General features: G+C 35.9%; 1 protein-coding gene across 1 annotated transcript; it reads right to left on the bottom strand.

Moving 5' to 3' along the window:
* Positions 1–4,452: 4,452 nt before the first annotated feature.
* LOC145665528 (uncharacterized) lies at positions 4,453–15,217 on the bottom strand. Its single transcript, XM_081732833.1, has 4 exons — positions 15,137–15,217; positions 13,835–14,006; positions 9,314–9,474; positions 4,453–4,614 (listed from the first exon to the last, which is right to left on the bottom strand). The coding sequence occupies exons 1-4, from the start codon at positions 15,215–15,217 to the stop codon at positions 4,453–4,455; spliced, it is 576 nt and encodes a 191-aa protein (XP_081588959.1).
* Positions 15,218–15,702: the final 485 nt, after the last annotated feature.

Here is a 15,702-nt window from a genome sequence, read left to right as displayed (position 1 = left end):
AACGGCATGGGCATGGCACCCTTTGTGTGAATCAGCCTTGAATGGTATGATCGTGGCACGGACAAAGCATGGCAGGGGAACAGCATGAGTACGGCACCCTTTGTGTGAATCAGCCTTGAATTGTACGGTCGTGGATCGGACAAAGCATGGTAAGGAAATGGCATAGGCAGGCACACTATGAGCAAATTGACCGTTATCCATCTGCACATATACCACGTAGACTTTACTACTGCGCTTTGTGTGCATTAATGCACTTATTTCTGAAGCACTATGTCTGATAATGACCTCTTCGGTTACCAATGCATTGCACAGGAGAATTAGGAATTCTTGGCATGACACGTCAAGGGTATCCAGGGTTATATTCTTAGTTTCCTCCGTGCTTCGTTCCATTAGCTTTTCAACACTTTCCACTTTGGTTACAGACATCTTTATTCTTCCACGTATCCTCAAAGCAAGAAGTCTACGATACTTAGGTCGGGGAGTTTGATGGGGCAAATAATCTTGAAAATTTTAAACGATAAATTCAATATCAATGCACAAAAATACTTCTAAAAGATTGTGGAATTAATTCTCGTTTTACAATGGGTTGCCAACGGTGGTCCGGTATTTTACAGGATACTTCGGCTTTTTGACCCCTTGTCTGGTGTCCCTTACGACCTCAAAACCAGATGGTTAAATGTCCGATAATTTTTCCTCTTACTAGTTCTATTTTCTGTTCTGATTATTTTGTAGTGACGAAAGGAATCGTTTATCAACGAACATGGTTAAAGCAGAGCTTATAACTTGCTTTGATATTGACCTGTCGTGCACGGAATTTGCTTAAGAGTCTTCATCCCGGCGAAATTAAAATACCGCTAATTTTACATTAATTATGTGATATCTTCAAATAGATAAAAGATAATCAAAATGTGGATCAAAACCTCCCTAGACGACGTTATTTTGCATGTGGTAGCGTTATCACGAGTCACCGAGTAGCTTGGCGTTTGCAGTTATTTAGAAACGCGAAAATAGATGCCGATTTTCAAAATGGCTCGAAACCGAAAGCAGATAAGTGAGTCGTGATAACGGTTTCTCATGTAAAATAATATTGTCTAGGGAGGTCTTGTTCTACTTTTCGATTATCTTTTATCTATTTGAAGATATCACATAATTACTGTAAAATTAGCGGTATTTTATTTTCGCCGGGATGAAGACTCTTAAACGTTGAAGGCAGGAAAATTTACTGAACTTATCAAAAGTGCTAAAGGTACCAAAAGTAGGCTACATTTTGAAAAGCACAGCTACACTGCTTGATCCTCAGCTACACCTTGCAATTAAATAATGCGTCCAGATCCAGTAAAAGTACGTAGGCATTATGAGACATTACCAGCCCCAGCTAAGACTTATTTTTCAAGTATATTTTGTGCATGCCATAATTATATTGCCAATTATATTTGCTTTTCTGATAGACTACAAAAAATACATGTGCCGACTCAACCAAAACTGGAATAAGTAACTTTAATAACTGCTTCATAAGTAACTAAAGTTATTAAATTCAATCTCCGAATTACTCAATTTTGTGGAGTATCTATCTGCAGGTTGTTCATATTTTTGACGAGCAATAATGCCACAATCTTAAGATCATTCGTAGCTACTCCAGGAGGGCGTCCGGGATTTCCATTTTCAAAGGTTGACAGCCCTAACAAGATTAATTTTCTTTCTAAGTATACGCGTTTGTAATCTTGGAATATATTCATATATATCATACACACTTATACATACACATGTAACATACTTTTCAACAGTTACCACATACAAAACATGAAATTTATGACATTGTAAACGATGTACAGTCTTCTTCAAGAAAACTTGGTCACCCACCTCTCTTTGTAAAAGTTCTGTACTCTTATCCAGAGTCGAAATACAGGGTGGCCCAAAAGTAGGTATACAGACCTGCATCGATCAAGTTTATTTGATTTGGTTTGTTCCGAGCTTAAGGTATAAGTGAAAATAAATTAAGAACAAATAAGGAAGAAACTAAATCAATATCTATATGAATAAGAATAAGTAAATGATATAAAATGTCATAAGGGATGAGTACGGGACTATATACCTACTTTTGAGCCACACTGTGTAAATCAAACAAGTGTGGATTACCTTTGATCAATTGAGATCGTTATTTTGAGCGAGAGTAACAGAATTTTGTACGTATAATTGCCAGAATAAGACATTTTTAAAATAAAGTGGGCGGCCGAGTTTTTTTGTTTTCGTTTTTTGAAACATGATTGTTCATGATTACCATATTGGCCTGAATATAGTGCGATCCACCAAAATTTTAGAGACAATTTCAATGGAAACTTAACCATAACTATCTTTAAACCCTTTGAAAATACCGTATAATGAAAAATAAACCGATTTCAAGTATTTCTTACGGGCAAATCCCAGTCTTTATTGTATCTCCTTCTGCTGGTGTTTATTATTCCGTATAGTCTGATGGGATACTCAGACTTCAATACCACGTAGAAGGGCAACGAAAATACATTAATAGCAAAATTTTAGCTGTTAATCAAGTCTAATCAAAACATCGGACATAACCTACCTTTATATATGTCCGACTTTGACGAGTCACACAGATAGGGGTAGAATGAGATACAGATTGTATATACAACCCTGGTGGTATGTTTGAAATATGTTTTTTTTTAAGTGTAACGGGCAAGGCTGCGTTTATCTTTCAGGTTAATGTCCTACGATTATGCCCTTTAAGCTAAGGGAAACGATTATGCCCTTTAAGCTAAGGGAAATGATTATGCCCTTTAAGTTAAGGAAATGATTATGCCCTTTAAGCTAAGGGAAACGATTATGCCCTTTAAGCTAAGGGAAACGATTATGCCCTTTAAGCTAAGGGAAACTATTATGCCCTTTAAGCTAAGGAAAACGATTATGCCCTTTAAGCTAAGGGAGACGACGATTAAAGCGAGTGAATGATGATGGAAGAATTGTGTATATAGGCCTATATATCTATATATGTGTAGGGTAAGAATCCCGAATATGAGACACTAAAAATTAAGATGCTATATACTGGTTAATTATAGCATAAACAAACATTGTTGTTACTTTAATATAGTCTGTGGAATGTCTAATTTGTGCGCATAAACTGCAACGATTTATGATCACTTCTTTTAGTGTTCAAATATGTACCAAATGAGAAGAAATGTGTCCAAAATCACAGTACAATGCCAACGAAATCACTGGTTCTATATACAGGACTAAGTCTAAGAGACTACTTTGTGAATACAGAAATGTCGATACAAATGAGCTCCTAATATAAGACCCAATATTACTATACGGGTCACATTATGAGACCGGTCTGATATACTGAACCCGTTAAGGGTCTCATAATAAGACATTTGACCGATAAACAAATGACTAACGCCATCTTAAATATAAGTGGAAGAAAATCGGTAACTCATTACATGTTGCAATACGCATATTCACTGGTATAAAAGAAAGTAAAAATAGAATGAATATCAATTTACCTTCTCCATTTTCAGCGCCTGATGTGCACGTTAAGAAAACTTTGTAGGGGCGCAATTTCTTCCAGCCTCCACTATACTAACAACTCTCCACATAATGAGCTCACGTGACTTCTGGTGCTGTGGTGGGCTATTTCCTTTTGTTTTAGCTCGCTTCCACTAGATTTTAGCTCTTGCTTTACAAGACAGGTAGGGGGTCTCAATTTAGGTGCCTATCCTCATATTATGGGTTCTTACCCTATATATATGCTTAACTACTTAGGCTAGCTATGCTAACTATATGTCTTAACTAGTTTGTATATATATATATATATATATATATATATATATATATATATATATATATACGTATATGGAAATACACAAAAGTAACGGTGACACGTTGCCTTGCCACCCGAATTACGTTGCTATGCAATATTTCATTGCTGTAGGACGTCAGGGAATGCGATAAATTAAGATTGCAAGTTTTGAGGACACGTTGAACCATTCTAAGTTAAAGAAAAAAATATGCAATATCGCACCATATTCGGGCCAATATGATAATTCTCCTATTTATTTCTTTACGTTTTCGAGAAATACCCATAAAAAATGAAGTTCTAACCATTTGTAAATAGGATGCATACCAAACAAGTTAGAGCTCAAATCATTTATACCCTTTGATCGAAGCTGTGATTATGACATTTTGCTGAAGACTAATTTTCTACCCTTACAGTACAAAATTTCGTCATAAATGCATGTCCATATGTAAATTGATATAAAATTATGTTCAAATATGAACAAAATCAAAAAATAGATACAGAATAGATCAATTTCCACTGCTCCATCTTTCCCGTCTTGAAAGAAACGCCAGGTGAGAAGATTTGGGAAGATCAGGAAGGTCGGTTGCCGTCAGTCTTCTGTTCAAGTTTCTATAGTCGACGAACAGAGGGCTCTCGTGTTGTCAAACGAAGTTCTCACGTCCGCCATTTTCTCTAAAGGTGATGGTGGGTGCTGAGCGATATCTGTTTGTTACAACAATTCCATTTTGTCGCAGCTCTCTTAAAATAGTCGCTTTGCACTCTGGGAATACGTTCGAGCAGCTGACGTAATTTTCAGGCAAAGTCTAAGAGAGATAAAGAATTATTATTATTAATTGTAACAATAAAGCCATGTTAGTAAATGGTATTTAAACTGAACGTACAGTACAAACTTCTCCATTTGAGACATACAGATTTTAAAACTTCAAGTATGAAGTCACTCTGCGCAATACGACGAATTTATTAACGGACATTTCAATGAGTTGCTGTACCTTGAGAAGTCAAATATAGAAATCATCCGTCTTAGGTAAGTAATGAATTCCATAAACGTTTACATATAACTTGAATTTTACATGGGGACACTCGGTCGAAAAAGTATAAGAGCTTTTTTAGGCCAGCCATCCTGAATGGGGTTTTTCCTGGGGGTTTTCCTCATTCACACCAGGCAAATGCCGGGATGGTAACTAAAATAATGGTTCCAGGCCGCTTCTTTCCTTCCCTTTCATTGGATTACTATGCTCGCCGAGGGACGTCATCCCTCATATACGTGACTAAATGGCCATAGATGCTGTCAGCAAGGGCGCCCATGTTTTGGTTTCCAAGGGGGAGGGGGCAAGTATAAGCAACGTTTCAAAAATAGTTTCAAATTTTGCTGTAACTAATGTAAAAATTCTATTGGATTTTCGATATTCTGAAGTACAATTTCCTCTAGGGGGGCGAGCGCCCCACCTTGCCAACCTTATGGGCGCCCTTGGCTGTCAGCCCAGAAATCTAATTTCTAATCTCCTAATCCTTGAATTTTACATAAGTGGAATTGTAACTTTGTAAGAAACTGCAATATTGATTATTGTGTATTAATATTACATAGTACATAGTATTATTTTATAAATGAAACATCATGCAGTAGTATTTACTTAGGTATAAAATTTAAAGTATGAAAAATCTTACAGCTTATACACTCAAAGGTTCTTTTATATACCAGTGATGGAACGGTCACGAATCAAAGGGTCCTGATTTTTGCCCAAGTCCGACCCAGAAGCAGCCGAGATATCAGCTCTGCAGAGTTACCGCAGAATTTCATAGTAGATTAATGACGTTCATTTCTTTGATTCGCTGTGTGTGACATTTCTTATTAATCAAGATATTCTGTCATGTCTTGACTATTTCAAATGTAATTTCTTGTTCATTTTTCTATCCCATACTGAAAAATAATACAGTTGTTTTTGAATATAAGATTCAACAAAACAAGAGTTTGGTCTCATCGGCATCTTTTACATTCGAAATAAGCTTCACAGGTTTGCTCAAGTAAACTTTGACAATTTCTCATAAGAAGAGAATACATAGCTTATCTTTTCTGTGCTTCTTATGTGTTTATATCTTGATAAACCTTGTTGTTATCTTTCAGTGCAATGTTTTTGTATACAATCGAAAAAAGAAACGAGAAAGAAAGAAAATTATAGATTTAGTGAGAAAGAGAGAGAGAGAGAGAGAGAGAGAGAGAGAGAGAGAGAGAGAGAGAGAGAGAGAAAGAGAACCATGTTTGTTACAATTACATTAACAGCGTCATATATACTATCGATACAACTTAAAATTTTACTTAGGTGCTTATCACATACTTTCCCCAATTATATATGTGAACACCTCTCTTGAATTTGGATACCTTCCATATGACAATGTTATTTACATTTCTAGTTCTCTTACTGTATCTCTTTTTCTATTTTGTCCAGCATCGCATTTCATAATTCAAAAACTATAAGCCCGCTTGTCTATTTCATCAGCACTCGTTCATAACGTTTCTCTCTGTATATGGGTAGGTAGAACTTTGGTAAAGTAAATTATAGTCTGGAATTGTTTCCCACTGCCGGTTTTTATTATAAAATCCACTATAAACAGTATTCTACAAGTATAGCACAATAATGTAAATTTTTCTAATATAAGATAGGTATAGAGTCCCTTCGACCAGACTGTCACGGGAAGGATTCCTCAGTTTCGAACTACGTGAGGAGGTGTAGGAAACTCGCTGTTCCACTGCAAGCAGAGAGGAGTTAGATTTCCGACAAGGCTCCACTGCAAGCACAAACGGGTTAGATTTCCGACAAGGATCCACTGCAAGCAGAAACGGGTTAGATTTCCGACAAGGCTCCACTGCAAGCCAGGCCAGGTTGTGATTAGGATCTCTCACTTCTCCATTGCAAGCAGAAAGAGAGGTAGTCTCCCAAAAGGCTCCACTGCAAGGCAGAAGGAGAAGGAACCGTTAGCTCCACTTCAAGCTAAGGCTTTGGGTTAAGGTAGGTATTTCCGAGGCTCCAGTGCAAGCTCAAAAGGGGATTTGACCAATCGCAGACTTGTTGCTGTCCATGGAGTCCTCAGTGGCGCTGCTGTTCTCTGGGCGTCATGTGATCCACGGTGTCGCTGTGGTCTCCGTCGTCTGCTACTTGTAGTACTCCAACGTAAGTTTTAGTCAAGGATGTTATAAAATAGAGGATCTGCCTATATGTATCTTCATCCTATTAAATTAATGAAGCCAAAAAACAACTTAGCATCGGCAAGTCTAATTGGCTACTCTCGTTTTCACCATTGTCTGGTTGGCTACTTTCGTTTCCGCCATGATTGTTGGCTCAAAACATTGCGATGTTATTGGGCGGAGTGAGCAGAGTAGGGGTGGCAAAACTCTGACGTATGGCTTCAAGATTTTGTTGTAAGGGCAGATCCTCTATTTTATAAGATCCTTGGTTTTATTACTCCAACGTAAGATATAGTAATGTGTAGTACTCCATTGTAAGGTGCATATAGTTCTTCATAAACAGGAGCACATGAAGAATGTTTATAATAAACACAAGCGCATGGTGCATTACAATATTATTTTATCGTTTCTTCGAATTTCTTCAATGTATGTTAATATTACATTTTCAACAACTCATTTTATATACTACTTCTTCCTCTTCTGCTCTTACTTTCCTCTTTCTCCTCACTCTAACCCCGTGTCCAAAAGATACAAGAGCACACTCGAAGCAAGCTTATTTCTGTCATAGTGTGCTCCGATAGGTCAAAGATGTCCTTAACTTCAATTGAAATTTAATATCTTCAGGTACAGGCCTAGGTCCAGGTCCCATCTGTATCATTCAACCTTGTTATACAGTAAATAACTGGTTTGTAATACAGTAATTTTCATGTAAAAATTGATGAAAATGATGGATGAAGATGCAAGATAATGGATAAATTTCCACCCCATTTCAGGTGCAAGTTTACAAAAACACGAGCACATACTGCATATAACTGCATACGAACATATAGACTACGTGGTGAACTTGTGTATTAAATATGGCTCTTGGGCGTAGGAAAAAAATCATCTTGTAAATGTATAAAACACATTGTTCTTATTTTGTGTTGTGATAAATAAATATAGTTTTGCGAGATAATGATATAACAATTTGCTTAATAAATATGCCAACTAGAAAATCTATAATTAATATATCAAAATGTAATAAATTTTATACAAATGGAACTTCATTTAAATTCCTTTGACTGTGGTAATTAGACTGTCAGTATTGCAGCTATTCCAAAGTAAGTTCGTGAAACTTCAACAGGATCTAGAGAGAGTTCAAATGTGGTGTGATAAGAATAAATTTGTCCCGAATGTATCCAAATGCAAATCTGTATGTTTCACGAGGAAAGAAAATGCAATTAACTTTACCTATTCAATAAGTGGCACTTCCTTGTCAACCCCAAATACTGCCAAAGAGCTAGGAGTTATATTTGATAGCAAATTAACCTTTGCCCAACACATTGACGCGATAACGAGTAGTGCATATAGAAACCCAAGTTTAATTTATGGAATAGGACAGGATCTCTACAAAAAATCAACATTTATAAGGTTATATTTTTCGTATGTGAGGTCAAAATTAGAATATTGTCTTACTGTTTCGACATCAAATACTCTGATGCAACAGAAAATGTGCAGCTTAATTTTTTTTAAAAAATACTTGCATACAAGAAGACAGGTATTCAAAGTATGTCCCCTATGAAGACTTAGTAACGAATTTTAGTTTTCAAACATTAGAAAAAAGGAGATGGGTTTTTGATTTGTTGTTCTTACCTAAATTATTAAACGGTAAAATTGATTGTCCAGAGTTAGTTTCAGAAGTGTTATTACGTGTCTCAACAAGTAAGACTAGAACAGCAAACACTGGAATATTCCCTAACACCGTGTGCTTGGGTTTTCTCGGGGTTCTCCCGTTTCCTCCCACTTTTTTCATTCCACCATTTCATTCATTACTCATCATCACCGTCTCCTTTAGCCTAACCGGCATAACCGTGGGACGTAAACCTCAAAAATTTCATTTCATTTTCACTGGAATATTCTATTGTAGAAAAGCACGAACTAACATATTATATAAGTCTCCTCAATGGAGAATGTGTTTCATATAAGAAATGATTAGATTTCATGTAGTAGATGTATTTAGTATGTCCGAAAACAAGTTCAAAACAATTGTCAGGCAATAACGTCTTTCAAACGACATATGTTTGTGTATGTATAATAGTGTATGTTTGACAATTATGTACACGACACTATAACTGGGCATTAAACATGTTGTGTTGTCCTTATGAAATAAATAAACTTGTAAATTACAGACGTAAATGGCAATATATATATATATATACAGGGTATAACAAAAGTCCCTTGCCATAGACCAACTTTCTTGTGAGTGAGTGCAGATACATGGAAATTACATGATCGCATCTCCTATACATGTATAAGAGTGGGAAGGTGAACCAAATAGATACCTGTTTGTTTCTTGAGCTGGCCACTGCTCTCTCGTGGAGTTCATGAAGAAGCCATGCCGTTGAAGAGTGAGGTGAGCAATTCTGAGGCAGTTCATCCAGTCCAGTTCCTGTCGGTCGACGCAGTAAGTCAGGAGTGTCCCCTGTCGCCAGAGGACTAATGCCTACGAGTAATGATCAAGTAAATATATTACTATACGAAGAAGATATAAATATTTTCAAAACATTTAATATTCTGTTTAACCTCAAGCAGCCATTTTGTTCAGTTTGATGCCATATGTAGGGATGGCCAGAACCGGTTTCTGTTGGAACCGGTTTTCGGGTCTGAACGGATCTGGTTCTAGAAGATCCGGTTCCGGAACCGGTTTTTCGGATCCAGGTCTGGAACCGGTTTTTCGGATCCAGGTTTGGAACCGGTTCTTCAGATCCAGGTCTGGAACCGGTTCTTCGGATCCAGGTCTGGAACCGGTTCTCAAGATTCGGTTCTGGAACCGGGTTTTCGGATCCAAGTCTGGAACCGGTTCCTTAGATCCAGTACTGGAACCGGGGTTTCGGATCCAGGTCCGGATCCGGTTCTAAAAACCGGATCTCCGAGAACCGGTTCCTCGCGGAACCGGAACTTTGTGGCCATCCCTAGCCATATGGCGACTGATATACGGATAAACGTTGGACATTATTTTACGAGGAGGAGTCCGAAAATAAACTTTCCCAGGCGACTGTGGACAGAGATGGGGATGCAAGACCAAAAAGATCAGACGTACCTTTAATTTTCCACATACGTACCACGTTGAGACATTTGTCATACCGGCCTATAAGCTTCAAAAACCCTTTCGGGAAAAATTCAGAGCTCTGCGTACGGAAGCAGCATCAAATAGCTTCTGTGACTTCAGCATTGCTTCCAAAGCGCCTTCCGCTGAGTCTTCCACCATCCTGACGTTTTTGTCTGTAGTGATCCTGCACGTTCTTCCGGATCTCAGTGTATCCAGTACTTGCTGCTGCCCCTCACTGAATTTGTGACACCATTTGTTTCGACATCACATCAAGCCCTTAGACTTCCATGAGGCGGTTATGGATTTCTGCTCCCGGTATACCACATGCCCATTCATAGTGGACAACCGCTCGCACTTCCTCCTTTGAGCACGACGTCAAAACGCGCCTTCTCTCCACAGCTATCAGGCTTACACTGAGAGACTCGTCTCCGCTTTGCGCAGGCGCTGCAACGGCGCCATTTGCAGAATCGCGGAGTTGCGCGTGCAACCGCTGTCTTGCTTCTCCCACTGCTGTTCGTTTTCCTGGGGAAAACGAAAGGGGAAACTTTATTTTTGGACTCCCCTCGTAGTTACATTCTCATTCCTAATTTTCGAAAAAATGAAAAAATATCATTTTTATAGCGCTAAAAGTATATAATTTATCGGAAGTATTAATTGAGGGCTTTCGTTCCGATAGGAAATATTATTATTTTATAATGTAATGTATATGTTAAGAATAGATTGTGTCTGTTGTAATTTGTATTCTTTTAATGGTGACATTCATACTTCTAAGAGTATACTGCGATAACTTTAACAATCAAGCATATATTACTTGTAATTCTTTGCACTATACCAAATAAATGTAAATATAGTTAGCAAGGGGCGTAGTCACAAGGGACTCCTATTAATGAAATAATTAGTGACAAACAGTGGATTATTCATATTAGTTGGGTATCGATGGCTAATAAAAGTGGTATTATTTAAATATTGCACGCATGATCAGTGGCGGATTTAAAAAAAAGGTAAAAACTGGAGGGCCAGCCAGAACCTACACTATGATAAGTATATCATGAGTTTACTATAAACTTTACACACACACACACACACACACATTATATATATATATATATATATATATATATATATATATATATATATATATATATATATATATATATATATATATATATATATATATATATATATATTTATTTATTTAAATCCGCTGACTCCAACAGGAGAATCCCAATTACAGGAGTCTTACATAAAATATTACATCTATGTTATCAATTTAAAACAAACACTAGAATAAAAAATACAAAAAATAGAAAGAAACACAAAAATGAAAAAATACAAACACGTACAAGAATGCCAACATACATAAGTATTTATGTTTCGAGACCTATTACCATTACCTAATACTATTATGTGCTGCAATTTACAGACAGGGGTTTACATATACTCCAAATTTACATAAGTTTCCACCAAATTACAATAATTTTTTACTTTACAACTAAAATCCAAATCACATATTTTTACTAATTTGTTGTATGCTTCACACATTGCAAATAATGGTGAATTTTTATATCCCACTGTTTTGGGTATTTTATTTACCAAAAGATTCCTATTTCTTAATTTACATGGGGTAGCGTTAAAGCATATTCTTTCCAAAAACGTACTATCATCAATTAATCCATTGATAATTTTATATAGGAACATTTGCTGGGCTACAATCCTTCTGTTTGTTAATTTGACATAGTGAAATTCCTTTAATAACCACATATACGAAATTTTTCTCTGATAGGATGAAACAGAATATTTTTTGAAATATAAGTATCTTAAAAATTTCTTTTGTATTGCTTCAATTTCATTTTTTTGTGATTTACAACTTGGTGACCATACTATTGATGCATACTCCAATTTGCTTCGAACCATTGAATTATATAATATTTCAATAACTGATAAATCATGGATATTTTTTGTACTTCTTATAATAAAACCTAACATTCGATAAGCATCATTCGTTATATTATCAATATGACTTTTAAATGACAAGCTATTATTAAAATATACACCTAAGTCTTTAACCTCATATTTCCTTTCCAACTCAACACCATTTAAGTAATATTTACAATCAATATAGCTCCGCTTTTTAGTTATTATCATAAATTGACATTTTTGTAAATTTAGATACAACATATTTTCAACACTCCAATTGTAGACTTCCGCAATATCGGATTGTAACATATATTCATCATTCTTATTTTTTATTTCTTTATACAATTTTAAATCATCCGCGTACATTATACAGTTCGAATGTTTAATTTTAGACGGTAAATCATTTACATATATTAGAAAAAATAAAGGTCCTAAGTTAGAGCCTTGCGGTATGCCAGAACTCATTTGATAAAAAGAAGACTGATGACCGTTGTATGAAACATATTGTTTTCTATATTCAAGATACGATGCCACTAATTTTAAAAACAACAAACTCAAACCAAAATTTGACAATTTATTCAATAAAATATCATGATTAATTTTGTCAAATGCCTTTGAGAAGTCAAAGTATATAGTATCCACTCTATTTTGTTTATGCAATGCATCCTGTACATCTTCAACAAAATTAATCAGATTTGTAACAGTTGATCTACCTGTAAAAAATCCATGTTGGTTCTGATAAATAAAAGACTTAACGTGATTAAAAATACGTATATAGAGTATATATTCTAATACCTTGGCTGGAGCACAAATTATTGATATCGGTCGGTAATTTTCAATTTTATTTTTTTCTCCACTCTTAAAGATTGGACTAATACGAGATACCTTCCAGGTATTTGGAAACATCTGTTTTTTAATCACCAAATTATATATATAACATAAAGGACGCATTAAAACCTCCGAGCAACCCTTAATAATATAAGGTGGTATTCCATCTATTCCACATGTTCTCTTAGGTTTTAAATTACGGATATATATATATATATATATATATATATATATATATATATATATATATATATATATATATATATATATAGATATAGATATAGATATAGATATATATAGATATAGATATAGATATACAAGCGCGGATCTAAGGGGGGCTAAGGGGCTATAGCTCCCCCCTTCACGCTCAGGTTTGCACTGGATAAAATGGGCTTCAATTCAGCTTTACACTGGATAAAACGGCAAATTATAGTTTAACATATATAATTTTTGTCATTCAAGAAACTGGGGGCCCTAAGCACTAAGATTAAGCCTAAGGCATTGTGGCAAGATTCTACAGGGAAAGTTATGCATACTGCTTGAAGTCAGTGCGTATTTATTTTCTTTTCAATATTATTTCAAGAAAGATCTAGAATATCTAATGAGTATTGTATACAAAATTAAATGATATATTACAGATATGACATACAAATGATAGGTGCTGTGTTTCGGTGACCCATATCCGTACTGAACCTACGTATGTGTGTGTGTTTATCCAAGGATCTTATAAAATAGAGGATCTGCCTTTACAACAAAATTTTGAAGCCATACGTCACTGTTTCGCCACCCCTACTCTGCCCACTACACCCAATAGAATCGCAACGTTTTGAGCCAACAAACATGGCGGAAACGAAAGTAGCCAATCAGATGATGGCGGAAACGAGAGTAGCCAATCAGACGTGCCGATGCTCGATTGTTTTTTGGCTTCATTATTTAGTAGGATGAAGATGAATATAGACAGATCCTCTATTTTATAAGATCCTTGTTTTTATCACTAACAATTGCTTACCGTTTGAGCAAATCGTGTCTTCCAGTGAGTCTGTGAGCATCGAAGGATTGGACGTTCGTGGGTTGGATTCTTCGAAGGTCTTCATATTTTCCTCTTTAATTTTTGCCCGCCTTTTCGCCAAATTGACAGGATCTTCATCCAATAGCCAAAAGGTACGCATCTCTCCTTTACCCTAAAAATAAAATAAACCTATTGATTTCGTTTATACATACACACTGCTTTTGTGACACTTCAGAAAGAATTTTTGATCATCTTACTAGTGAAAAGTGTCCACGCTTGGATAAGCTTCTAATTCCGATTTTTGTATAAATTTGAGGCTCTTGAATCTAAAAATGGAACTGTTTTTAAACTTATTCGTTCATGGTGTTATGAAAAAAAATCACCTCAAAGTTGGGATCTTTGAAGTACCGCTTATGGTGCAATGCAACTGATACAGAAAGTAGTTAAACTGCTATTTTGATCAGTGTTGCCAGATATGAATATTAAAAAAGTAGCGAGATTGTGCTGCAAAAGTAGCGGATTTCAGCTATTTGTAGCCTAAACATAAACATTAATTATTTTGCAGTTATATACTTATATATATCCTCACACCTGACGAAATCCTCACACCTAAACAATAGAAAAAAAGTCCATATGAACATAAGGTGAAAAACGCATTGTTTCAAAATTACGAAATGCTGAAATCGAGAAAATTATAACTTTGAAGCTGCCTAGCTCGAAACCTATGAGAGATATCAAAGGCGGTTAAAGAAATATTAGAAGAAACAGTACAGTGTCTTTCTAAATACTGTTTCAGAGTCGAGTTGTACCGGCGCACATGATTTTAGAGGGAGAGAGAGTAGGAAGAGCGGAACCTATACCGCAGCTCCCTCTATAAAATCCGTTGCACTGATACGTCCCAACGCTGAAACATAGTTATTTAGATAGACATTGTACTAGTTCCTCTAATATTTCTTTAACCGCCTTTGATATCTCTCATAGTTTTCTAGCTAGGAAGCCTCAAAGTTACAATTTTCTCGATTTCTGCATCTCGTAATTTTTGAAACAGCGCGTTTTTTTTAACCTTATGTTCATATGGACTTTTGTTCTTACTATGTAGGTGTCAGGTTTTCATCAGTGGATTTTGGCTACATAATGAATACTCTCTCTCTCTCTCTCTCTCTCACTCTCTCTCTCTCTCTCTCTCTCTCTCTCTCTCTCTCTCTCTCTCTCTCTATTGTATATATAAAGTGTATAGCTGCAAAATAATTAATATAATATATCCTTATTGCATTTAACGGAAACACTTGGAATCCGAAATACATCAGATGTCTGGGTTGGCAACAGCCAGATGGCAACCGTAGTTTCGAACTGCTGGAGGTGGTACATCAGGGCGAACTCCATTCTAAGTTAGGAGCAGTTGAACTGGAATTTGCAATGGTCTGAGCAGACGGTGATGGTATAAAATGAGCAACATTTCTGATTTCCAAGGAGACATGTTTGTTTAAGACAATTTTGTGGGCTCTGAAGCATACTTTACAACGTTTACAGTGTGCCTTTTCACTGTTACTTTTCACTTCTTTAATTCATTTACTAAACTCTCAATCGGAAATCATGAATTTTGGAAGTTTTTCTTTTCTACTGTAACTCCACGTGTTCATTAAGTTAATAGGGATAATACAGTAACACAAATTTATTATGTTCATTTTTACATAGCTCCGTATAACTATTCGGCCTAGGTATTAGATAACTCAAACAGCAAAATGTCGGTGATACTACAGCAGCAAAATCTGAACAAAATTCTAGTGTTGTCAGATCTGGAGATTCAAAAGTACCACAACAAGAAATGAACTGGTATTGAACATGTTAGTTTCAGTAAAACTTTTGTT

This window comes from Thermobia domestica, chromosome 11 (assembly GCF_964235325.1).
Source record: "Thermobia domestica chromosome 11, izTheDome1.hap1.1, whole genome shotgun sequence".
NCBI lineage: Eukaryota > Metazoa > Arthropoda > Insecta > Zygentoma > Lepismatidae > Thermobia > Thermobia domestica.
Note: the sequence above shows the minus strand (reverse complement) of the source record. Positions and strands in the feature narration are given on the sequence as shown.

Excerpts from the sequence above, each read along its gene's own strand:
- LOC145665528 (XM_081732833.1), bottom strand. The coding sequence starts at position 15,217 with ATGGAGTTCGCCCTGATGTACCACCTCCAGCAGTTCGAAACTACGGTT. Across the intron at positions 14,007-15,136 it reads TGCCAACCCAGACATCTGAT|GGTAAAGGAGAGATGCGTAC; the intron begins GTATTTCGGATT and ends TTTTATTTTTAG. Across the intron at positions 9,475-13,834 it reads AGACACGATTTGCTCAAACG|GCATTAGTCCTCTGGCGACA; the intron begins GTAAGCAATTGT and ends CATTACTCGTAG.